The sequence below is a fragment of the Rattus rattus genome, chromosome 4 (assembly GCF_011064425.1).
Source record: "Rattus rattus isolate New Zealand chromosome 4, Rrattus_CSIRO_v1, whole genome shotgun sequence".
In the NCBI taxonomy this organism is placed as follows: domain Eukaryota; kingdom Metazoa; phylum Chordata; class Mammalia; order Rodentia; family Muridae; genus Rattus; species Rattus rattus.
Genome location: NC_046157.1, coordinates 140,001,539 through 140,028,556, shown reverse-complemented (window position 1 = coordinate 140,028,556; position 27,018 = coordinate 140,001,539). Strand labels below are relative to the sequence as shown.

The window sequence follows — 27,018 nt, the reverse complement described above, 5'->3', positions numbered from 1 at the left end:
ACATGCTGGCGAGGATGTAGAGCTAGGGGAACACTCCTCTGTTGCTGGTGGCAGTGCAAACTAGCATAACCACTTTGTAAATCAATTGGGCATTTTCTTAGAAATTTAGGAATAGTTCTACCTGAAGACCCAGCTATACCACTCCTGGACATATACAAAAAGGGCCCCACTATACAACGAGGACACATGCTCCACTATGTTCATAGCAGCTTTATTCATAGTAGCCAGAAGCTAGAAAGAAACCTAGATGTCCCTCAAGAGAAGAAAGGATAAAGAAAATGTGGTACATCTACACAATGGACCACTACTCAACCATTAAAATAAAGTCATCGTGAAATCTGCAGGCAAATAGATGGAACTAGAAAATATCATCCTGAGTGTGGTAATACAGACCCAGAAAGACAGGAGCCTAGCATAAGTGTCTCCTGAGAGGGTTCATCCAGCATCGAATAGAAACAGGTGCAGAGGCCCACAGCCAAACATTAGGCAGAGCTTAAGAAGTCATGTGCAAGAGTCAGGGACAGGATTAAGCAAGCTGGAGGGGTCAAGAACACCACAAGAAGAATCAAGTAACCTGGGCCCATGGGTGCTCACAGAGCCTGAACCACCAACCAAAGCGCATGCATGGGCTGGACCTAGGCCTACACATTTGTAGCAGACATGAAGCTTGATCTTTATGTGGATCCCCTAACACTGAAGGGGGGCTGTCTCTGACTCTGTTGCCTGCCATTGGATCCCCTTCCCCTGGCTGGACTACCTGCTTGGACCTCAGGGGGAGAGAATATGGTTAATCCTACTGCAACCTGATGTCCCAGGGTGGAGTACCTAGGGGTGTGGAGGGGTCTGCCCCTTCTCCTCAGAGAGTAGGTGTTAATGGGGGGAGGGATTTCTCAGGGTGGGACTGGGAGAAAAGGAAGGGGGGGGCCGTAACTGGAATGTAAAATAAATAAATAAATAAATAAATGGAAAAAAGATCCCATCTCAAAAAAAAAAAAAAGAAAGAAAGAAAGGGGGGGAGGGAGGGGGGGGGAAGGGAAGAAAAGGGAAGGGAAGGGAAGGGAAGGGAAGGGAAGGGAAGGGAAGGGAAAGAAAAGGAAAGGGAAGGAAAGGAAAGGAAAGGAAAGGAAAGGAAAGGAAAGGAAAGGAAAGGAAAGGAAAGGAAAGAAAGGAAAGGAAAGGAAAGGAAAGAAAAGAGGAAAGAGAAGGTTTATAGATGCGCCATACTTACTTTGCAATCGGGTACTCCCACATGTAGCCCCAGCCTCCATGGAGTTGAACACATTGATAAGCTACAGTGTTTTGTAATTCAGATGCCCTAAATGATCAAAACAATAAGCAGAGAAAGAAAGGCAGTTCAGTTGGTGGATTACTTACAAATCCTTAGGTTCAAACCTCTCACAGAACTGAGGTGGCAATGCATGCAGATAGCCCAACACTTAGGAGACAGCGGCAGAAGGAAGAGGAGTTCAAGGCCAGTCTCTGCTACACAGTGACTAGGAGGCCAGCCTTGACACCTGAAACCTGGCCGTAAAAAAGCTTTCTCTGGCTGAAGACATGGCTCAGCGGTTAAGAGCACTGACTGTTCTTCCAGAGGGCCTGAGTTCAATTCCCAGCAACCACATGGTGGCTCACAACCATCTGTAATGGGATCTGATTCCCTCCTCTGGTGTGTCTGAAGACAGCTACAGTGTGCTCACATACATAAATATTTTAAAAAACGCTTTCTCACCACTCAACAATTTAAACTATCTTTTAATATTCAGCACCATTATATCCATAGCCTGGTATGTTTAAGAACATAAGCTATGTAAAATGTTCTTCCTAAAACACCTTTTTCTGTAAGCCAAAGAACTTTCATGAATGTAAAACGCACCTCCTCCGTGCACCAAAGTGCAGGTTCCTGTTAATTTAACATTCCTTTTTAATCTCCTCATCTGATCATTATAACATCATTACACAAAGCACCCTTCTGTGTATTCCCTTGTATAGTCATGACTGAGCTGAACTGGAGTTAATAAATAACAATGGGAATTTTTCTAGGCTGCTTCTGGGCTAGTGAGATGAGTGGTTTTTTTCTTTTTTAAGGAAAACCAATCCCATTCCACGTCTGATTTGAAGCATACTTGCATCTTAAAACACTTAAAGCCTTTACAGGGGTCCTGTGCTCTCCAGGTCATCTTTAACCCATTGTTAATCACCCTTAATTCAATCGTAAATCCGTCTAAACCCAATAGGACTTGATTGACAGTCAATACTTCAGAGTTCCTCTTAGATCTGCAAAACACCTCACATTCTATCCAATGTAGACACTTCACGGATAACATAAAGTTGCCGTTAGAGAATTAATTCAGTTGGACTTACTGATTGGACCGGAACTCGCTGCAAGCCTCCCAACTTTCATCCTTCTATTCTTTCTGCCTCACTTTGCTGCCACTCTTCAGATAATTTAAAATTAAACTCTTTACTGAGTGAGGTATTCACTGATCCTACTTCGGGCTCTTAATATTTTACTCTTAATAACAAGTTAAGAGTTACATACCAACTCGAGTCATTTTTAGGATATTATAAACAGACCCAGTGGGACTTTCCAAAAAAAATTTTTTTTAATTTTTACTGCTATTTGTCCCTTACAGACTGCTTGCTTTAATGCCTTCGAGGTGGAGTTTAAAGGTTGGTGGAATTCCACAGTAATCTGAACCAACACCACACTTTAATTATAATAACGGGCATACCAATATTTCGCCATGGAAGCGGAGGCGGAGTCCAGACGTTTGGTTTCATGCAGCTGTAGGCAGCTGTCCACAAAAGCTCTGGTGACACATATGTTCGTCTTCAATTCTGCTAGTTTGTGCTGCACCGTCTTGAGATGAAGGGGGGGAAAGCACGTTAAAAAGTTCAGGTTTCCACTCGGCACCTCAACTGGTTACATACGAAGAAGATTTTAAAGCAAAACCAAAGTGAAACTGTGGGGGGTTTCACATGAACTGAAATGAAAAACCCAAAACCCAACCCCCTGAATCTTAGCAAATGATATAAAAGCAGGTAAATACCTGTTGTGGTTTAAGGACACTGCTTAAAGAACATCATGATTTAATGTGTGAGCACCATCTCGTGGTAGGAGCTGTCAAAACAGCAAGTTTTCTCTGGAGGTTAAACAGGGTTTACTCTGCATCAATGAAAGTAAGGCTATGCATTTCCCTACTGTGTCTCTGCCTTAAAGTAACAGAACAGGATAGAGGGACGAGATGGATTTATCTAAGCACATACACATCATCAAATATTCATTATGCTAATGATCACAGTACTATGACTAGGCAGAGATCCTACTCCAGTAACCTCTAACCTCGCCCATCCCTCAGAAGAGTGTCTCACGTAGCTCCAGCTAGCTCAAAGTGGTCCTATTCGTTAAGTGCTAATAACCACGTATCTGTCCTCTCCTGCTGCAGCCAACAGTGAGCTTGGACATCGTTCCATTTACACCATTCTCTATTACTCCTGATTGGCCTCCCTCTGTCAAGTTCTATTTCACTGATTGGTGGCTCTCACACCCTGAGCTTTGAGTGTGCGTCTGTTTGCTGGCATCAGCTCTTGGACCCTCCTTCAGGAAACAGGCATGGACTTGAGTAGAGTCTCCAAATGCAAATAGGGCTATTCTAACTGAGGTCTGCGACCCATCCATGGCCAGCTGCCACTAACTTCCTTAAGAAAATTACAACAGAGACAATTTCCATCATTCGTCTATGGGGCGCACAAGACACCCATTTTGGCCCACAGCGGGCACACATGTGGAGCCCGGTCACCCTAGGACTGCACTATACACACAGCCATGAACTTATGCACTTCTGCTGGGTCCACAGGAGGGCTTGAGTTCTTAAAGGAGGTTGTGGAAATAGTTTCTCAGGGAATGCTAGATCGTCTTTTATACTCGTGGCTATGGCTCAAAGCATAAAACTGAAGTTTCAATGTGACTGGTGCAAGGCTGGGAACAATTTTGGCTTTTTCCACTGCCAGAAAATCAAAGAATGGGAATAGACAAGTGGTGGGCCCGAGTGGGAGTAAGGTGTGTCTGATGGAGTAGTAACTTTGAAGGACAGATACCTCGTGGGCACAGTAACTACTGTGCTGATGAAAGCCCAAGTATCAAGCTGGGTGATGCACACTTTAATCCCAGCACTGAGGAGGCGAAGGCAGGCAGACCTTGTGAGCTCCAGGCAAGCCTTGTCTACAAAGCCAGTTCCGGCAAAGCCAAGGCTACACAAAGAAACCCTGTCTGTGGGGGAGGGGGGAATGTCTTGTGGTTTTGCTCCACTCTCTTCCAGAAAGTGTAACTGGCATCTAATGATCCCAACACCAAGCAGTGGTGAGACTGGAAACACCCAAGATCCACCTGAGCGTCCTGGTCTCTGATTTGGAGGATGCTGGCACGTCCATTTTTTTTTTTCTATATCCTTTTCTACTGGATCTATATTTCCTTTGGCCAAATCTCTACCTCTTCATCAGTATAAAGTTCCTCACTCCACCTTACACATTCAAGTTTACAAAGAGAAAACTATGAAGGAGATTGGTTAACTAATTTTTCTATAGACATAGAAAACCCTGGACTCTGACTTCTAAGTCTTAATTCCAGGACTTAACATTTCATGAGGGGAAAAATCTCAGGATAGGGCAAGGATATCAGACAATTCTCAAGAATTGTTGCCCGTATGATATTACATGACCTGTGAGGATTTATGCACTATTAGAATATGAAAAGATCAAGATCTCTCTCATAGGAAAGCTATTCTATACAAATATTTGGTGCTTCTAGAAGCTGAAGTTAAAAGCTAAAATTCAGGCCAGGATGGGCTCACTTAAAATTCTTACTTCAGCACATCCAGTAGGTCCAGAGGTCTAAAAATAACCAATGCAGTCATGATTTACTGTCTGGAGATAAAGAGATTAAATATTTACATATTCTTGGCACTGGACTGGGGACCAGGGAACAGAACTGGCCTTTGTGCTTCACCAGAGACAGCGCCATGCTTTCTGAAACCATCACCCGACACTGGTAGCATGCTTTTCGTGAATGAGCGACATGCTCACAAAAGCATCTTTAATGGTTACCAGTATTTGCGAGCAGTAAAAACTGCAGTTCAAATTTAGAGAGAATCTTAGCCATCCACAGTGTCACTGGAGAAGCAGAGGTAGGGAGTCAGGAGTTCAAGGCCAGTCTGTACTCTATGAGCCCTTCTCTGTCTGTCTCTGTTTCTGTCTCTCTCTCATACACACACACACACACACACACACACACACACACACAGAGAGAGAGAGAGAGAGAGAGAGAGAGAGAGAGAGAGCGAGCGATATCTTTGTAAGTGACTAAGTAAACTTTCTAAAATCTCTCTCAACGTTGTGAATGAGGGCTGGGTAGATGCTGAGCAGGTAAAGGTACTTTCTGACAAGCCTGATGACTTGAAGTTCATAAGACCTATGAGTGGATGGAGAACCAACTCTCATAAGTGTTGCCATGGGTGTGCATACCCCCCACACACACACATCCATAGAGGGGTGGAGAGAGAAAGGAATGACACTTAACTTAAAACTTTAGCACTTGCATGCCTTGGAATGGTTAGCAAGCCAAGTAGTCATTAAAGCAAATCCATGAATTGTTATTAGCATATGTTATGATTTAGCTATATAAAAAAAAACCCACCCTCCATCTACTCTACCTAATCTTACTGTTAATTAATATTGTACTCAAGGTCTTAGGAACTACACAGTTTCTGTTTGAACACATTGAAGGAAAAGACATTCTTTTCCTTCTCCTATTTCTTTCCGAAACAGCTTGTGTCTCTAAAATGAACAGTATGTACATAGAAAATGACTAAGCACTCTAGTTAGAAAAGAACACCATTCCATCTTCACTTCAAAGCCCACAGATGAACAGTGGCCACAGACAAAGAAACAGAACCTTCCACTTTAACATTGGTATGAGTAAAATGCAGGCTCTAGCCAGGCACAGTGGTACAAGTCTTTAACCCCAGCACTTGGGAAACAGATGCAAGTGGATCTCTTAGAGTTCAAGGACAGCCAGTGTACAAAGCAAATTCAGGTCAGCCAGGGCTGCGGTGAGACAGTAAGACCCTGTCTCAAAGACAAGACAGCAATACCGAATGTACATTCTGTGGCTGGAGAGATAGCTCTGCAGTTAAGCACACGGATTGTTCTTCCAGAGGTGCTGAGTTCAATTCCCAGCACCACATGGTAGCTTACAAACATCCATAACTCCATTCTAGAGGATCTGATGCCCTGTTCTGACTTCCATGGACACAGGACATACATGCAGACAAACACCCATACATATAAAATTTTTTTTAAAGGCTATAAGTTCTAGATATAGAACATCTATGTAATTTTGGTTAGGTTACTTAACCTCTCTGCCTTAACTATCTATAAATAAAGTTAATTGTAATAACTACTATATATAGCTATAAAAATAAAACTGCATTAAATGCAGAGTCTGAGACATGGGAAGTACTTAATAAATAATATTCATTACATCATCATCATTATCTGAATTGTACTATTTTATCAGCTATTTCAGGGTAAATCATGAGGTATCACCATGGAGTATACCTATAAATTCTACTTCATTATTATAGTGATACCTATAGTCTAAAAAGTAAACGAGTTTGTGACATGTATCCATGTGGGCAAAAAAGCTGAAATGTTCGAGTCAAGAATTATAAAAAGAAAGGAAATCTAATTATGTTACAGTGGCCCTTAGCAAAGTATACTGTGATATGTACAGGTCGGTCATCTATTTCAGCTGAACGGTGTAGCCAGCTCTAGAATAAACAGTATTAGTCATCTGTATCTTCTCTGCGTGCATGCCTAACTTGAACGATGAAAGAATTACTCAAACTTGTTAAAGAAAATTGTCAGAGATCTGAAAATATGCTTACTAGGAAACAATGCTGCTTTGCATAAAAATATAAACCTGTGTTGGGGGATGGTTTGGGGCCCTGGGTATTCAGACGTTATTTATGCCAGGCGTTTGGTTACAGAGTAGAAGACGGTGTGGGCAAGCATCTCTGGTCTCAATGCTATGTAAAGATTGTTCTTAATCACTACTGATTGGTTAATAAAGAGTTGACCAGCCAATTAGCTGGGCAGAAGAGAAGAGGGCAGGACTTACTTCCCATTCCAGGCTGGGAGTCCCAGAGAGAGACAGGAGAATAGAGAGTAGTGAGGGAACCACAGAGGAAGGTGTGGAGAAACCATGTGGAGAGACCAGGAAGATTCACTGTGCAGTCACAATGAGAGAGCAGCCATGAGAACACACATGGACCAGGGCGAGCCACGGCAAGACCCAGATACAGGTAAAGGACCACTGGTTGGCTAGTAGCAGTCCAATCAGGTTGGAACAGCTCAGAACCTGCCCAGTTTATAAAAATACCAGTTCTTGGGGCTGGAGAGATGGTTCAGCAGTTAAGAGCACTGACTGCTCTTCCAGAGGTCTTGAGTTCGATTCTTAGATGGTGGCTCACAACCATCTGTAATGGGATCTGATGCCCTCCTCCGGTGTGGCTGAAGACTGCTATATTGTATTCAGATACATAAAGTAAATAAATCTTACAAAATAAAAACCCCAGTTCTTTGTGTCTTTGTTTGGGAGCTGAAAGGGGCTCGAGCAGAGAGTAGACATGCCCTGCAGTTACTTGGGAGCCAAAGGGGTTAAGAAAAACTCCTCGAAAGAATTTATAGCTACAAAGCTCCGAACCTGGAGGGAGCTGGCGAGATGGCTCAGTGAGGAGCTGCTGCGTAAGCAAGAGGACCCAGGCTAAGATTCCCAGCAGCCACATAAAAGCCAGGTGTGGTAGTGTTTTCTTGTAAACCTCCCCCACAGGGGAACGCAGAAACAGGTGGGCTGCAGAGTTGACTGGCTCGTCAAAATAGTACCAGATTATTCTCTTACCCTGTCTCAAAAATGAGCTAGAAAGGAATAGAAGAAAATACTCAGTCAACTTCTGGCCTCCAGACATGTGTCCACAAGTATGCCCTCCTACACACATTCATGCATATACCATATACAAGCACATGCACACACACACGCGCGCACACACACACACACACATACATACATACATACACACACACACACACACCCCTACACATCTACAGACACCTTACATATACTTTCCGAAGGCTGAGACCCTTTTATGTATTTCCTCATGTTGTGGTGACCCCCAGCCATAAAATGCTTTTGTTTCTATTTCCTAACTATAATATTTGACAATTATGAATCATAATATAAATAAATGACACGCAGGTTATCTGATATGTAAAAGCCCAAAAGGGACGAGCCCCACAGGTTGAGAACCACTGACTAGACAATTTATTACTGCCACCTACTGCAAGTCTTTTGAATTACTTTTGTTTTGTAGGAAGGTAACACATAACACATGCCTTGAAAAACAGGCATACGATTACTTTTCTTTTTGCTGTGAAAATGAGGTACAGTCCTCAAGGTGAACCATTTTGAGTAATAGGCCACTAAACAACGCCACTATTGTGTGAACCCAGTATGCCCACATTACCTAAATGGTACGGGTCACATGCTTGACAAAGCGTCCTGATGCACAAGAAACAGTGAGCATAAGACATCTAAGGATTCTGCAACACAATCTATTAGCTTAAGGTGGCCTTCCTTCAGTGAAAGAACGCAGCCGATGACAATGAGTGCAGCAGAGTCCTAAGTAATAAATGTATTATCAACTACTATATGCTGCCTAATGCATGCACTACGTGTCTGCACGATGACTGCATGTACTGGCATTTCCACGATCATGCTCTAGCCTCTGTGTTATGAGTGTTCCATCAATTCATATACGCAGTCCATCACTGATGACTACACTGTTATACAGCAATGGCTACATTTTAAATTATGTGCATTTATTTCTTGTATGTGTGTGAATGCACGCGCGCACGTGTACATATGTATGTGTGTGGACACAATCATACCGGTACCTGAGTTGAGGTCACAATATTCAGGAGTCAGTTCTGTCCTTCTACCATGTGGGTTCTGGAACTCAAACTCAGGTTGTCTGGCTTAGCGACAAGTACTTTTACCCACTGAGCTATCTAACCAGCCCCCTCACCGCATTTTAAACAAACTCTTCTCTTTTATGGAACAACAGTATAGATCGATTGCTCCTTCCTTTATTGTTAATGTCCAATCACATGCTTTGTGAATCATTCAGGCAACCTGGGTAGCACATTTTTAAACATCTATTATTTGTGTGTGCATGCACGCATGTTTGTGTCTGCACATGCCTATGGAGTCAGTATTCTGTTACTTTATATGATCCTCACAGCAATCAAAACCAGGTAGGTACTAAAGTCATTCATAAATAGAAAAAATATTTCTACTTGTGAATAAACACAAATCTTACAAACTTCAAGAATTCCTAATATTGACTCAGCACTGTTTTGCATATCAAACACATTTTTAAAATTTACAAATGGGAAATCTTTCTTCCAGAGCACAACTTGCCTAGGAGCTATGTTAGGAGAGAAGCTGCACTTGCTACAAGGTTGTTTCTGCAACACTCACAATGTCCCACTTCTACCTTTCCCTTAACATGGTGACTGCATGGAAACTAGGAGTCTACACTTGGATACCATGCCCTCCTACTGAAGTCCTTCCCTCTTGGCTTCTGTGATGAGTGAGCCTCTCCTGATCTGCCTTCTCACAGATCTTCCTTTCTGTGTAGCCTCAAGTCTTCCAGTGTTCTCAGGACTCTGTCCTGGCCCCTCTTCTTATATTAGCATTTCCATCCCTTTCTGCATATCATCCACTTTATGTTTCTAGTACCCCCTGCACCAAAATAATGCTTAGTCATCATTTTGCCCTGACCCAACTGAGCTGACTAACTCCATAAACACCCAGCTGTAAGGACAAACGTACCTGGATGTGTGCGACTGTTTTTCCAAAAGCTTTTCTTTGTCTCACATAGTTCCTGGTTTCTTCAAACATGAACTCACAGGCAGAAATTGCCAAATCAGCAATTAAAAGCCTTTCCTAGAACCCCAAGATTAAATAGTAAGCATTATTATGTGAACCATTTTCACAGCACTTCCTATAAATAATCTTCATAACAAACTTCTAAAGATTGACTTTTAACTCACCTCTTAGCTCTACGAAAAAGCTCCCACAGACATCTGTGATGATTGAAACAAATCTAAGAACAGCACTAAGGTGCTTTGCTTGTAACCACACTGTCTACCTCAGAGATGCCATTAACTCCATGGTTGGTTGGTTTTCCTCATTGCATCTACTAGAGAACAGGTGTGGAGCTCAACATCCTCAAATACACAGTTCAAATTCTACCAACTAGTGTAAAATAGCGTTAGTCACGGGATTTCACCATGCTGGCAATTTCTGAAGTCTACCTAACCACTGGAGCCACTAGCTTTCTTCAATTTCAGGCTTAGCTTGCACCATAGCTGCTGCCAGGCGAAAAGGCAAATGCACACTTATAGCAATAGGCGTGCGTGAACGATTAGGCAAATTCTGGTCACAAAGCATGAAATCTGAAGACTGCGACGTGAAGAACCTTTCTCTTAAAAACCTTCTCACCTTTGACTCACAGTTGTTTACGACCTGCCAAATGTTCTTGGTGATGTTTCTTTACAAAGAGCTAAAAGTTCTTCACTTAAGTCGAGGTCATTCTGAGGAACCACAGAAACAGAATACCTATTGTCCTTACTTCTGTTTGGTTGGGTCCCGCTGAGTTCAATTATCTACTTATCTGGTTTGTAACAGTGATACTTCTTTATGTGCAACTTTAAATTACTTTAAATATGATCTTTGTGGCGCAACCTTGACAAGTGTGGATCTATTTAGACGGCTCTGTAGTCTGTTTTTGTTCGGTATGAAACCGGAAGTATCAAACCGGAAGTATCTAACCGGAAGTATCTAACTGGAAACGGCATCCTTAGGCATTTAATACCTGTGGGAGCTCTTGCATGAGGTAGTAGAAGCCTTTATTCTCTTCCCCAAGTAGGGCACTAGCTGGCAATCGGACATCTTCAAAGAATAGTTCTGCTGTGTCCTAAGAAACATGAATCAAGCAGAGAATGAGTGCTTTCACTTCCCAGTAACCCAGTAACGAAGAAGAACCAAAAACACAAACTGGAGTGGACCTGGAGACTAAACGTTAAGTATAAGTGATGAGTCAGGGAGTTTTATTTAAATCCGGCTCATTCCACAATGGTGGCTTTCTCGATGCAATACACAGTCATTCAGGTTCTCTAGGTCCTGGGAAGTTACACTTTCTAACACACATTAAGCAAAACATGTTCTCTGGTAATATATACCAAAATAATGTCATTACTTCGCAACCTTCTAAATTTCACAAACAGGTGGTTTATTCTAATAAACCATTTCTAAAGCAGATATACAAAACACCCTGATTCCTTCCCATAGCTGAGTATGACAGCGACAGTGACATGACTGAGGACAAGTCTTCCTTGTCATTTGTGAAAACAATACCCTGCATTTGGCTCAGGAAGACGCCATGAGTAACTCTGTATAAATCTACTTTCTGACTGAGAGTAAACACAGTTAAGTTACCAGAGTCTGATTCAAACCACAGCTTACCTGGGCTTTCAATCCCATCTTATGTAGCTTCTTGCCCTTAATAAATCCTTTCATTCCATTCTCCACCAAAAAGAGGCTAATGCCATGAGCGGGCGATCGAGCTTCACGATTGGTGACGGCCACTACGATCACGAGATCACTTAACCAGCCATTAGTGATGAACACCTGCAGACACATCCAGACGCACTGTGATACCCGGTGTGCAAGCTTATACTCAGGGAGCACACACAAGAAGACTAGAACAGGTAGCAGAAGTGTCCCTGCCCCCCACTCCCAAAACACAGAGCAGCCTCTGCACAGTGGCAGTTAATGAAGAGCAGGGGGGCGGGGGTCGCTAAGGCTTCAATACTGAAATATCTACAGTTTTTTCCACTACTCATAAAATACATAGTAATAGGAAACGAATAGATCATGTCTTTAGAATAAAGCTAAATTGCCCATCCACTTGGTAAGCTGTGATTTTAGTGGGGAGCTACAGAGAGGAAAAGGGAATTTGCTTTAAATGGCACTATACTCTTACACGGATTGGATTTTGAAAAGATTTTTTGTTGTTCATTTTTATACAGATTGGCTACTTCTTTCAAATCTGCCTCTAAGTAAGGAAAGCATTATGGTTAAGTGTATGTGTGTGTGTGGAGGGGGGAGCAGTTCGGGGTGTGTGTGGAAGGGAGTTGTGGGGCAGAACGACAAGCTAAACGGGAAATAGGGCCGGTGATCCAAAGCACTCCATAACTGACACTTCATTGTGCAGTTTGCCTGGGGCCATCTCAACTGTCAGGGCTTAGTCATCCTCAAGTCACCCCCTGAGAACCCAGTGCTCTCTCTTCCCCATTTTTATGAGACGGGATCTCACTAAGCAGATGGCCTGAACCTGTTCTATAGCCCAGGCTGCCCTGGAGTTTAAAGTCCTTCTGTTTCAGCCTCTAGAGTACAGGGGTGTACCTCCATGCCCAGCTAAGCCACATTGCCTGATACAATCTAGACCTGCTGGATTCCACAAAGTGATTCACGAGCAGAGCGTATCCGTCCCACCCCATACTCCTCCCCAACAATGAATGTCAACATAACTTCTACTTTACCCAATGCTTTGATAAACGATGCTGTCGTCTGCTTCCCAGTCTGCTTGGCGCCACTTTTACTGTTTGAGTGTGCTTACTTCCTTTTCTACTATTGCCACTAACTCTCCTCCCAGTCCTCCTCAGGGCTTGCACAAGGATCTAAGACAGCTCTCACTGCAACTCCATCATCCACCAGGTGCTCAGAGGGGCTGCTCTAAACGGCAGTATGATCACGCCAAGACCACACTCCAACATCTTAGAATGGCTAGCTTCAAGGTACATTCCAACCCTTAGATCAGGCCTCACAAAACACATGGTAACTCACACCCCCTGCCTCTGCTCTCATCCTATTTTGCCTCCGTTTCCTGGCCTCCAGTAAGCTCTACTAAAGCACTTGTCTCACATATTCCAAAGCCTTCCAGATCCATGTGTCTTTGATAATCATATTTCCTCCCCCATGGAGACTCTTAACTCTAGCAGCACAAATCCTATGCATCTCGAACTAAGCTCAAGTATCACGTCATCTAAAATTCTTCCCAGTCTTCCAAACTGAGTTAAGAACTCCTAATGTACCGTCAATGCCAGGCTTAGACAAGCTGTTTTGTTTATGTGACACCAAAACCAGGACTTACCTATACAAGGCACATATGGTACCACTGAGTCCACATACTACAACACTTAGGTAACTGCTTCCTAAAGTTGATTTGAACAACACCATTGATTCAAGATAGTCTATAAAAGGAATTTTTCTAGGATACAATATATACTATCTTCAATTCTTAAGAGATTAACAATGCCCACTGGCATGTCAAAGAATGAGAAGTTCTCCACATTTCTCCAAATTTCGTTGACGCTACCACTATATAGGAATTACTGATGTCAGAGAACAAACTGTTACTAGACACTGACAATGTAAATTTGAAAATCAGACTTTCAGGAACCTGACAGTACCTCAATATTATTTGACTTTGTAAAAATAAAAACATTAGCTTAAAGAAGGTGGAAACATTTTTTTAAAATTGTACAAAGTTAACACGACTTAGTTGTATATCCTTGTAATGCCAGCACTTAGGCAGATAACAAAGGAGGGTTATGAGTTCAAGGCTATCCTGGCCTCTACAGCAAGATCCTGTCTCAAACAAAGAAACAGGCCAAATAATAACAACCAAACAATAAATCCCATCCACAAACAGCCTTTGTATTAAAAAAAAAAAAACCTCTCATATTTTTAAAGATTTATTTATTTATTATATATAAGTACACTGTAGCTGTCTTCAGACACACCAGTAGAGGGCATCAGATCTCTTTACAGATGGTTGTGAGCCACCATGTGGTTGCTGGGATTTGAACTCAGGACCTCTGGAAGAGCAGTCAGTGCTCTTCACCGCTGAGCCATCTCTCCAGCCCAAAACATCTCTCCTTAACACTTAGTCAACTGCAACATCTCTCCTCAGGGATACGTTTGCTCTTAAGCCACCTGCACCCACCTGAAGAGCTCTCCAAAGCCATCAGTAAGCTGATTCTTAGAAGAACTGGAGGGTCCTTGAATCCTGTCATCCACACTTTCAGTACTTAAGGCCTCTTGAAACTTTCTGATACTTGTTTGGAACTTTTTTCCCAAATCTTTCTTTTTTTCAGTTTATTGTGTGCATATGATCCATTTTGCCTGTAGGTATCTGTGGATATGCATGCAGTACCCATTGGGGGCCACAAGAGGGCACCAGATTCCCTGAAAGTGGACTTAACAGCCAATTATAAGGCACCATGTGGGTACTAGCAATGGAACCTAGGTTCTCCAGAAGAACTGCCAATATTCTTAACTGTTGAGCCATCTCTCCAGCTCCCTCTTATTCTTTTTCTTTTTAAATAAAATGTACTTATTTCTTTCTATACACATGTGTAAGATACCCTCTTCTATCACTCTCCACCATGTTCTTTTAAGGTAGGGTCTGTCCTTGAATTTTTCACCTGCCAGTAGCCGGCAGGTCCCACTGCTCCTCTTATCTCTGTGCCCTTCAGTGCTGGGGTTAAAGGTGTTCATGGAACAATACCTTCTTTTGTGGTTGGTGTAACCTAAGTTCCAGCCCTCAGGCTCACAAGCACTTGGCCACCCTCACCCAATCTTTCATCAGAGTAAAGCTCACCATTTGTCCCACTTTGTAGCAACAAAAACCTTTTTTTCATTTTTGTCTGTCAAGAGTCATTTTGAAGCTAAAAGCATCTTTGCAGTATTTGTGGAGGGCCAAGCAACATGAAACAAAGGAGGGTAGCTACAGATTCGGCCATATAAAATCTGTAAATGGCTTACTGTCCTGAGACCTCTAAAGCAAGCCTGTGTTAGTTCCTGGACTGATCACACCACCAGACAGACAGCTGCTGATGTAGTCTGAGGCACTGGTACCCACGCCTGCTTTTCTACACACCTTGCTTCCGTTGAGAATCCAATCACTCCCAGACCTCTTGGCATTTGTTCTTACTCCTTGTAAGTCACTATAATGGGAAACAAAGGTTGATCAGTGAGTAGAAAATATCAAATTATGCAAAAGTTATTATGTACATGTATTAAAAACCGTAATATAGAAATATTCACAAAGTTACACTTAAAATATATGTAATATATTTTAAATTTCATGGAAGTCCAACTGTATTTAAGAACTCTCAACTAGACAGTGATGATATTTCAAGGCTTCCTATCTTCCTATAATTAGGAAACACCATGTACTTAAATGCAGTTACTCATGTTGATTCCCAACACTACCAGAAATGTAGGATTTTAAAAACAGGGGCTGAAGAAATGGCTCATTAGTTAAGAACCCTTGCTGCTCTTACACAGGATAGAAGTTCAGCTCCCCAGAACACATATGGTGTCTCACAGCCATCTATAAGCCCAGTCACAATGTGTTCTTCTTACCTCCATAGGTACCTGTCATAAACGTGGTACACATACATACGAGTATGCAAAACAGTTATTCACATAAATCTAAAAAGTTAAATGTTTTTCAAATGCCACCTTCCTAACAAAACAACTCTAAAAAAAGTGTATGTTTCTAGAGATTTCTATTTAAAATATAAAAAGGGGCTGGAGAGACAGTTCAGTGGTGAAGAACACTTACTGTTCTTCCAAATGACCCAAAGGTTGCCATAATTAACTCGAAATCACCTGTAACAATAGCTATCAGGGGACAGAATACCTTCTTCTTTCTAACCTCTGTGGGAACCTAAATTCATACATACACGGCCACCCACACACATATAATACATATTAAAAAGTAATAAGCTTCCAGTCTCCATCTACACATGGGAGCTAAGGCTGTCCTACAGCCCTCCATACCTAAATCCTGCCCGGACAGAGCTGGTTCCCAGCAGTGCTGTACTCCTAAGTTCACATGTTCACAGGCCCACAGGATGGACAAGCTCCAGTCAGAGAAAGCAAGAAAAACTAACACCAGGGATAATCAGATGGCAAGAGGCAAGCGCAAGAACCTAAGCAACAGAAACCAAGGCTACTTGGCACCATCAGAACCCAGTCCTCCCACCCCAGAAAGTCCTGGATAACCCAACATACTGGAAAAGCAAGATTTGGATGTAAAATCACATCTCATGATGATGATAGAGGACTTTAACAGGGATATAAATAACTCCCTTAAAGAAATAAAGGACAACACAGATAAACAGGTAGAAACCCTTAAAGAGGAAACACAAAAATCCCTTAAAGAATTACAGGAAAACACAACTATACAGATGAAGGAATTGAACAAAACCATTCAGAATCTAAAAATGGAAATAGAAACATTAAAGAAAACACAAAGGTAGACAATCCTGGAGATAGAAAACCTAGAAAACAGATCAGAAGTCACAAGACACCAACAGAATACAAGAGATAAAAAAAACAAAAAAACAAACAAACAAAAAAAAACCAAAACACTCAGGTGCAGAAGATACCATAGAAAATATTGACACAATAGTAAAAAAAAATGAAAATGCAAAAAGTTCCTAACCCAAAACATCCAGGAAATCCAGGACACAATGAGAAGATCAAACCTAAGGATAATAGGTATAGAAGAGAGCAAAGACTCCCAATTTAAAGGGCCAGTAAATATCTTCAACAAAATTATAGAAGAAAACATCCCTAACCTAAAGAAAGAGATGTCCATGAACATACAAGAAGCCTACAGAACTACAAATAGATTGGACCAGAAAAGAAATTCCTCCTGTCGCATAATAGTCAAAACACCAAATGTACAATGCAAAGAAAGAATATTAAAAGCAGTAAGGGAAGAAGGTCAAGTAACATATAAAGGCAGACCTATTCAGAATTACACCAGACTTCTCATCAGAGACTATGAAAGCCAAAAGATCCTGGGCAAATGTTATACAGACCTTAAGAGAACACAAATGCCAACCCAGACTACTATCTCCAGGAAAACTCTCAATTAACATCATTGGAGAAACCAAGATATTCTATGACAAAACCAAATTTACACAATATCTTTCCACAATCCAGCCCTACAAAGGAAAATAGATGGGAAACTCCAACACGAGGATGGAAACTACAGCCTAGACAAAGCAAGAAGGTGATCTTGCAACAAAGTCAAAAGAAGATAGCAACACAAACATTAATTCCCCTGTAACATCAAAAATAACAGGAAGCAAAAATCACTATTCTTTAATATCTCTTAACATCAATGGACTCAATTCCCCAATAAAAAGACATAGACTAACAGACTGGATATGTAAAGAGGACCCAGCATTTTGCTGCATACAGGAAACACACCTCAGAGACACAGACAGACACTACCTCAGAGTAAAAGGATGGAAAAAATTTTCCAAGCAAATGGTCCCAAGAAACAAGTAGGACTAGTCATTCTAATATGGAATAAAATTGCCTTCAACCAAAAGTTATCAAAAAAGATAAGGAAGCTTTTCCCCCCAGCGCGGCCGACTCTGCAGGTCTGCGTGGAGCCGAGTTTGCCGGTCTCTGTTCCACAGGATGGAGTTCGTGAAAGTTGTCAAGAATAGGCCTACTTTAAAAGATACCAAGTGAGATTTAGAAGGCGGCGAGAGGGTAAAACTGACTACTACGCAGGAAACGATTAGTGATCCAGGACGAAAATAAGTACAACACACCGAAATACAGGATGATAGTTCGTGTAACAAACAGAGACATCATCTGCCAGGTTGCATATGCCCGTATAGAAGGGGATATGATCGTCTGTGCAGCATATGCACATGAACTTTCAAAATACGGTGTGAAAGTTGGTCTGACAAACTATGCTGCAGCCTATTGCACTGGCCTGCTGCTGGCCCGCAGGCTTCTGAATAGGTTTGGCATGGACAAGTGGAGGTGAATGGAGATGAATACAATGTGGAAAGCATTGACGGTCAGCCTGGTGACTTCACTTGCTATTTGGATACGGGTCTTGCCCGAACTACAACTGGCAATAAAGTTTTTGGCGCCCTGAAGGGAGCTGTGGATGGAGACTTGTCTACCCTTCATAGTACCAAACGATTCCCTGGCTATGACTCTGAAAGCAAGGAGTTCAATGCAGAGGTGCACCGGAAGCACACCATGGGTCAGAATGTGGCAGACTACATGCGCTACCTGGTGGAGGAAGATGAAGATGCATATAAGAAACAGTTCTCTCAGTACATCAAGAGCAACGCGACTCCAGTCATGATGGAGGAGATGTATAAGAAAGCTCACGCTGCTATCCGAGAGAATCCAGTCTATGAGAAGAAGCCCAAGAGAGAAGTGAAGAAGAAGAGGCGGAATCGTCCCAAAATGTCTCTTGCCCAGAAGAAAGACAGGGTTGCTCAAAAGAAGGCAGCTTCCTCAGAGCTCAGGAACGGGCTGCTGAAAGCTAAAGCCATTTTCTATGAAGATTTTTTCATAAAGACAATAAACATTGACCAAAGCAGAAAAAAAAAAAAAAGATAAGGAAGGACACTTCATATTTGTCAAAGAAAAAAAAATCTACCAAAATGAACTCTAAATTCTGAACATCTATGCCCCAAATGTAAGGGCATCCACATTCATTAAAAAACAAAAAAACAAAAAAACAAAAACTTTACTAAAGCTCAAAGCACACATTGTAACTCACACAATAATAGTAGGAAATTTCAACACCCCATTCTCATCAAGGGCCAGATCATGGAAACAGAAACTAAACAGAGACACAGTGAAACTAACAGAAGTTATGAACCAAATGGACTTAACAGATATGAATAAAACATTTCACCCTAAAACAAATAATGTATCTTCTTCCCAGTACGTCATGGTACCTTCTCCAAAACTGACTATATAATTGGTCATAAAATAGGTCTCAACAAATGCAAGAGAACTGAAATAATCCCATGCATCATATCAGATCACCACAGACTAAGGCTGCTCTTCAATAGCAGCAAAAACAACAGGAAACCCACATATACATGGAAGCTGAACAACTATCTACTCAATGATAACTTTGTCAGGGAAGAAATAAAGAAAGAATTTAAAGACATTTTAGAATTTAATGAAAATGTAGGCACAACATACCCAAACATTTGGGACACAATGAAAGCTGTGCTAAGAGGAAAACTCATAGCTCTGAGTGCCTCCAAAAAGAAACAGGAGAGAGCATACACTAGCAGCTTGACAGCACACCTGAAAGCTCTAGAACAAAAAGAAGCAAATTCACCCAAGAGGAGGAGAAGGCAGGAAATAATCAAACTCAGGGCTGAAATCAACCAAGTAGAAACAAAAACAAATATATGAAGAATCAACAACTCTAGAGCTGGTTCTTTGAGAAAATCAACATGATAGATAAAGCCTTAGCCAGACTGACCAGAGGGCACAGAGAGTGTATCCAAATTAACAAAATCAGAAATGAAAAGGGAGACAAAACAACAGAAACCGAGGAAATTTTAAAAAATTATCAGACAGAAGCCTATTTTCAACAAAAGTGGAACATTTGGATGAAAAGAACAATTTTCTAGACAGATACCAGGTACCAAAGTTAATTTAGGATCAGATAAACCATCTAAACCCCTAGATAAACCATCTAGGGGTTCCATAACCCCTAAGAAATAGAAGCAGTCATCAAAAGTCTCCTAAACATAAAAAGCCCAAGTCCAGAATTCCATCAGACCTTCAAAGAAGACGTAATACCAATACTCTTCGAACTATTCTACAAAATAGAAACAGGAGGAACACTACCCAATTCATCTAGCCACAATTACACTTATACCTAAACCACAAAAAAGACCCACCAAAGGAAGAGAACTTCAGACCAATTTCCCTTATGAATATCGATGTAAAAATACTCAATAAAAATTTTGCAAACCTAATCCAAGAACACATCAAAACAAGCATCCATCATGATCAAGTCGGCTTCATCCCAGGGATGCAGGGATGGTTCAGAATATGGAAATCCATCAATATAATTCACTATAGAAAGAAACTCAAAAGAAAAAAACCACATGATCATCTCATTAGATGCTGAGAAAGCATTTGACAAAATTCAACACCCCTTCATGATAAAAATCTTGGAAATATCAGGAATTCAAGGGCCATACCAAAACACAGTAAAAGCAATATACGGCCAACAAGTAGCCAACATCAAACTAAATAGCGAGAAACTTGAAGCAATCCCACTAAAATCAGGGACTTGACAAGGCTGCCCATTCTCTCCTTACCTGTTCAATATAGTACCCGAAGTCCTAGCTAGAGCAATTAGACAACAGAAGAAGGTCAAAGGGATATAATTTGGAAAGGAAGAAGTCAAAATATTACTATTTGCAGATGATTATGATCATATACTTAAGTGACCCAAAAAATTTACCAGAGAACTCCTAAACCTGATAAACAACTTCAGTAAAGTGGCTGGATATAAAATTAACTCAAACAAATCAGTAGCCTTCTTCTACTCAATTGAGAAAGAAATGAGGGAAACAATATCCTTCACAATAGTCACAAATAGTATAAAATACTTTGTGACTCAAGTCAAGCAAGTTAAAGATCTGTATGACAAGAACTTCAATTCCCTGAAGAAAGAAAGAAATTGAAGGTCTCAGAAGATGGAAAGATCTCCCATGCTCATGGATTGGCAGGATTAATATAGTAAAAATGGTCATCTTGCTGAAAGCAATCTACAGATTCAATGCAATCCCCATCAAAATTCCCACTCAATTCTTCATAGAGTTAGAAAGAGCAACTTGCAAATTCATTTGGAATAACCAAAAACCCAAGATAGCGAAAACTATTCTCAACAATAAAAGAACTTCTGGGGAATCACTATCCCTGACCTCAAGCTGTATTAAAACTGCATGGTATTGGTACAGTGACAGGCAGGTAGGTCAATGAAATAGAATTGAAGACCCAGAAATAAACCCACACACCTATGGTCACTTGATCTTTGACAAAGGAGCTAAAATCATCAGATGGAAAAAAAGACAGCATTTTCAAAACAATTTATCTTCTGAATCAGTATTCTTAAAATACACTCTTCCAGTGTTTCTCGATGGATATAAGCATACATATTAATAATGTATTTCTTGGGGGCTGGAGAGATGGCTCAGCGGTTAAGAGCACCCGACTGCTCTCCCAGAGGTCCTGAGTTCCATTCCCAGCAACCACATGGTGGCTCACAACCATCTGTAAAGAGATCCGATGCCCTCTTCTGGTGTATCTAAAGACAGCTACAGTGTACTTATATACAATAAATGAATAAATCTTAAAAAAAAGAATAATGTATTTCTTATAAAATTAGAACTATGCATGATTTTGATCTTATTATCTAGTCGTTTCTGTAAGATAATTTTTTGTTTGTTTGTTTTGGTTTTGGTTTTGAAACTGGGTCTCTCTATTATGTAGCTCTGGCTGTCCTGGAACTTGCTTTTACACCAGGCTGTCCTTGAACTCAGAGATTCACCTGCCTCTCGTTTAAAGGTATACATCACACCCAGCTCTGTAAGATACCGTTTACTTATATAAGGGCTTTTTCTAAATTACATGCTTTATTTAGTGTAGTGTAGTGTATGTTTGCGTGAGCACAGGCACGAAAACATGCCACAGCATGTGTGTAGGTCAGAGGCCAATATACAGGAATTACGTGGAGTTTTCTTCCACACATGTGTCCTGGGAGATCAAATGGGTTTCCCGGCTCGGTGGCAGGCACCTTTACGCACTGAGTCATCTCAGCAGTCCGAGCACTGCTTTCAAATTTTCATTAATACTCTACATTGAATAGCATAGTATATAATTAATTCACATTGCTCCATGGCCCTTAAGAAATACTTTCTAAGGGGTTGGGGATTTAGCTCAGTGGTAGAGCGCTTGCCTAGGAAGCGCAAGGCCTTGGGTTCGGTCCCCAGCTCCGAAAAAAAAGAATAAAAAAAAAAGAAATACTTTCTATACTAGGCTAAATAATATCCCCCACCACCCCAGAGATACCAGGTCCTAATCCCTGATACCTATATTATGTGTGTGTGTCTTAATGTGTGTGCATGAGTGTGTTATTGTGGGCATGTGTGTGTGTGATCATGTGTATGTGCGTGTGTGAGCACGCGTGCACGCATACACACACCATGTGCACACACCACACACATCGAGCACACCATGCTGAGCCCACTTCCTCCTTCCCTCTTCACACCCACTACTTCAGGTTGAGTCGCCTCACTGGTCCAGCAACGGCAACCTCTCTGTGGAGGCCAAATCCAAGTTAAGAATGTAGCGGTCAACCCATCTCTGATATAAGGCAAAACAAACTGTCCCATCTTTTCTGTTCTTTTCCTCTCATACGTGTGTCCTAGTTTCTCAACATTTTGAAATTCTTCTCCATTCAAAATGTCTGTTTTTACACACTCTCTTCCTTTTATACAGCCTCCAACACCCGTGTCCAAGGCTCCAGATAAGCATGTTTAACACAGCCCACTTAAAAGACAATATATTATGCTAAAGACTAACCTCATACTGTGTTTCCATTACAGTATGCGGATATCTTGAACCCAGCATGTGTTCCAAATGCTTTGCCGTTATTTGTGTACAGAAACACCTTGTTTTCTCACTGGAGTTTCACACTGTGGACTACTTACAAAGCTTACCTGTCACCTAGAACCCACAGAGGCTGGGGGGATTTGTCCAGGACCCTATCCCAGATACCAAAACCTATATATCAACTGCATACAACCTACATAATTTTCCTACATACTTTACATTTTAATTTTCAGATTATTGACAAAATCCAGGCCAGTGGAAATGCTATGTAGAATAGTTGCTATACTATGTTTTCTAGGAAATAATGACAAGAAAGATGCATACACTTCCAGTACAGATGCAATTATTTTTCCAAATATTTTCAATTGAAGATTGTGCAAATCCACAAATACAAAGCCCACATTTATAGTGAGTTGTGCAAAATACCTAGCAAATGTTTGCTATCAGGACACTGCTTCTAAGAATTGAGAACCAGCTAACTGTGGACTTACCTTCCAGCCCCAGGCTCTGTCATGGCTATGGCACCAATACACTTGCCCGCCGTCATCTGGGGGATAAACTGCTCGATCTGTTCTTTTGTGCCGTAATTTGCAATATAGGGCATGACAATATCTGAATGGAGGCTGAAACCAGGGCCTGTGCAATTTGAGTATGCTCTTAGAACAAAAACAGAAGGAAAATGAAACCATGAAATAGCTACTGGGTTGTTTTAAGTTTAATTTTCAATTTTACCAACATAGTGAAGAGTTATTGAAGGTCACTGTCCTAGGTGGTAATAGCCTATTTTCTCTTAAGCTCATGACCCTCCCCATGCCATTAAAGGTTTTTAATGACCTTTCATTGTGAGCTCAAACACAGTAATGGTGCCTTAGCCAGGTACTCAACTCACGAACTGAGAGCTAAAATACTGATCACCTGCAGTCTTACCCTGACAGAGCAACTGTCTTATTATGGAGAGCACCTTGGTGATAATTGAACGTACATGCAGTCATTCTGTGAATCTTTGACTCCACTGTTTTCCTGGTCATCATTTTGATTAAGTCCTACTGCTTACAATTTTTTAAAAATTCTGTTATTAAGTAGATGTAAAACATTCCAAATCATTTATGTTGCAAAACTGAATTCTCCTCCTTCTGTACTACATCTAAATTGCTTCACAATTTAGGGGATTATGATCAACCATGATATTCCCTTTTTCTTAATAAGCTATTGTCTTACATTAAATCCCCCCCCGAATGACACCCATGCAGAAACACATTCATTCATCTTTCATATACACTGAAATCCCAGAAATATCCATTTTTCCTATTGCAACAAATGTGAATGAATGTGTTGCTTTCCCAACCATCTTGCCCTTATTGGGGACCAGGATTTGTCATCTTCACAAATTTTGTAGATATGCAAAATAATAATTCCAGCTCAACATAATTTACAGTGAGGAAGAGCTTTTTCATTAAATAAAATCTAAGTGCATTTCCCTTCTGATGAACTGTTGCTAAATAATCTTCGGCATTTTAGCTGAAATATTTATATATTCTTTAACATAAATTTTGGCGTACTTCAATGGAATATTTTTTCAATCTGCTGTGACCTTTAAAAGGAGGGAGGGATAAACTCACTGGAAATGAAGAATGAAGTTATCTTTTTAACTCTTTTTTTGTTTCTTTTTAAGTCAGCTTCTTGTTATATAGCTCTGGCTGGCCTAGAACTGACTATGTAAACCTATGCTAGCCTTGAACTCTTGGCAATCCTCCTGCTTCTGACTCCTACATGCTAGGATTCACCTGGCCTGTCAACAGCATCTATTTCTACAACATAAATGGATTTTAAGAACATGGATCATCTTCCCACATCCCAAACTTAGTACACACATGGTGCCATCCCCATATTCTACACTGAATTTTCAGTCTTCCAAGAACTTTAGCAAGTGTTTTCATTATCACTTCAGAAAGGACAACTCACAAAACAAGACTCCACTCTAAATGTCTCCATACTTACTGCTCTTCCCAAGTAACCGCTGTTGACATCAAGTCCCCACCAATGCCGCCATGTTTCTCTGCAATGTTGATGCCAAGCAGGCCTTGCTTGCCAGCTTTTTCCCAGAGCTCTCTACTCACTTCTCCAGCTTTCTCCCATCTGCAGATAACAAATGTAGTCAGACAAACTTCCCAAAAATTATGTAAATGGCCCCACTAGGAACTAGAGACTTGTACAGGAATATGTCCTTAATTTAAGGTAACTGACGGCACTAGCCACAGGCCTTTCCATGTGTATCTGACTCTTGTGTTATTTCTTCTTTTTTCTTCCTTATCTTTGCCATCTTCTGTCCCTTCCTGCTCTGCAGACTAGACCTATAATTTATATCCACTGTTATCATGGTTAGGTGATGCTCTAGGGTACAAATTTAGTTGTGTCACATAGTCATGAAAATTTCCTTAATAGGATTTCCAAAGATTTTTCACATAGTTCCTTAAAATGCTATATTTAAACTAGGTATGGTGTCTCACACCCTTGATCCCAGCACTGGGAAGCAGAGGCAGAGAGATCTTTGTAAATTTGAGGCTAGCCTGGTCTACACAGAAAGTCCCAGGCCAGCCAGTCGCATATACACTTTGTCTCAAAAGAATATAAAATCCATAAAAGCTGTTCTTAAATAATATATAAAATCAATCTATAATGTAATATAAATTTTGAAACACAACAAAATTCTATGTTAATACAAATCAATTTTTTTGTTCAATAATAAAAGGATTAGTCAAGAGATACTGGGGACTAAAGAGATGGCTCAGTAGTTAAGAGCACTTGGAATTGAGGGCCTGGGCTCAATTCCTAGCATGCACACAATGGTTCATAACCATCCTTAACTACAGTTTCAGAATGCACAGGATACACAGACATCCTTTTAAGCAAAACATTCATATATGTAAAAATAAATAAATCTGTAAGACATTTTAAAAATGACCTTAATGGTAAAAATATGTAGAAGTGGCCAATGACCTACCAAGTTTCATTATGCTGACCTTTTTAATATTTGCATACTTTAATTCATTTTTAACATGGAAAAAGAAAGACTGAAGTGGACCAAAAATTTACTACTTAACCATAGGTTATTGTGCTAGGTCTTGCATGGCCACAGAGGGGTGGAACAGAGCTAGTGGGATGTTAGTCTCCACAAGTGCTGACAGTTGCATTATGCCTAAGGCTTGCTTGCATTACAATGTGCATATTTTTCATGTTCCACAGAATACTCTCCCTGCCAAGGCTAATGACTCCATAATAATTAGAAACAGCACAAGTCCAGGAAGCAGAATGTGTCTAATTAATGTTCCTTAACAAAATAGTCATTCTGTGACCTTCAGGACTGCCCTTAAGGCTGTCAGAAAGAACTCTGAAAACATGAATTCAAGAATATATAAATAGGAATTCTCAACTATGCAAAATATAAGGATGCAATATGAATTGTAAGAGGGCTTCATGGACCTAAAAGAACAGAGGCAACTGCACTAATGAGTTAGTAAAGGGAAAGGAATAGTTAAAAACCAAGGCTCATGGTTCAAGTAATAAAGGAGCACCAGGAAGTAAGGGAGTAGTGATCTCAGGGTAGGATTCCACTCACCTAAGCTTATTGTTTGTGTGTACAAAGGCAGGCAGATCTCTTAAGGTCTGTCTACACAGCAAGTTCCGGAGCAGCGAAGCTTAGGAAGTTAAGAAGTAGGAAAACAAAAAGCTAACTTTCTCACATGAAAATAGCCTTTAATATTTAGATTCTGTGCCTAGGGAACTGCATAGGACTTGCTATGTTAAAAAATGTACCTGTTGTCTTTTTCAAAGAATGAAGGTCAGAAGATGTTGATTCATGGGATAATCAAAAGGAAACCAGGGGTAAATGATTACATTGATACGCAAATAAAAGATGGGCTTTGGTCTGTAAGATCTGAGCTATCTAGAGTTAACACAGCTCTTTAAGCATCTTTCTAGCAGGTTTTCTGAGTTTGGTAGAAAAACCCGTGAGCTAGATAGAGAGCTGTCTAGAGAGTCACCCTGATCAGACCACAGGGCTGTCAGCTCGCACCCATCACTGAGTCATTTTTCCCTGCTCCCCAAACATCCCTTCTTCAGGACCCTCTCTCAAGCTGAAACTGGTCCTCTGCAATTTTTCTTTCTTTTGTTTCTGAGCACGTGTGTGTGTGTGTGTGTGTGTGTGTGTGTGTGTGTGTGTGTGTGTGTTGTTTCTTAGGTTCCTTTGAAAAATCTGCAAACTTATGAAATCTCAACTGACACATTTTAAAAGGTTGAATGTGGTGGTGAAGGACCCTAGTTCTTACTCAAGTGTAAGAGCTATT

General features: G+C 40.9%; 1 protein-coding gene, 1 non-coding gene and 1 pseudogene across 2 annotated transcripts in view; 2 read left to right on the top strand and 1 right to left on the bottom strand.

Annotated features, from left to right (window-relative positions):
• The window catches only part of Acadl (acyl-CoA dehydrogenase long chain), a 37,758-nt gene that overhangs the window by 4,446 nt on the left and 6,294 nt on the right, over positions 1–27,018 (bottom strand). The window contains exons 3-10 of the mRNA XM_032901264.1: positions 24,674–24,811; positions 23,167–23,331; positions 15,126–15,192; positions 11,645–11,809; positions 10,995–11,096; positions 9,950–10,063; positions 2,733–2,860; positions 1,229–1,315 (exon numbers count right to left, since the gene is read on the bottom strand). Coding sequence (XP_032757155.1) covers positions 1,229–1,315; positions 2,733–2,860; positions 9,950–10,063; positions 10,995–11,096; positions 11,645–11,809; positions 15,126–15,192; positions 23,167–23,331; positions 24,674–24,811 — 966 coding nt within the window. The remainder of the gene's footprint in view (positions 1–1,228; positions 1,316–2,732; positions 2,861–9,949; positions 10,064–10,994; positions 11,097–11,644; positions 11,810–15,125; positions 15,193–23,166; positions 23,332–24,673; positions 24,812–27,018) is intronic.
• On the top strand, positions 17,681–18,619 carry LOC116899467 (annotated as a pseudogene).
• Positions 26,622–26,684, top strand: LOC116899799. The gene has a single exon (XR_004387801.1). It is a non-coding gene; the product is annotated as a U7 small nuclear RNA (small nuclear RNA).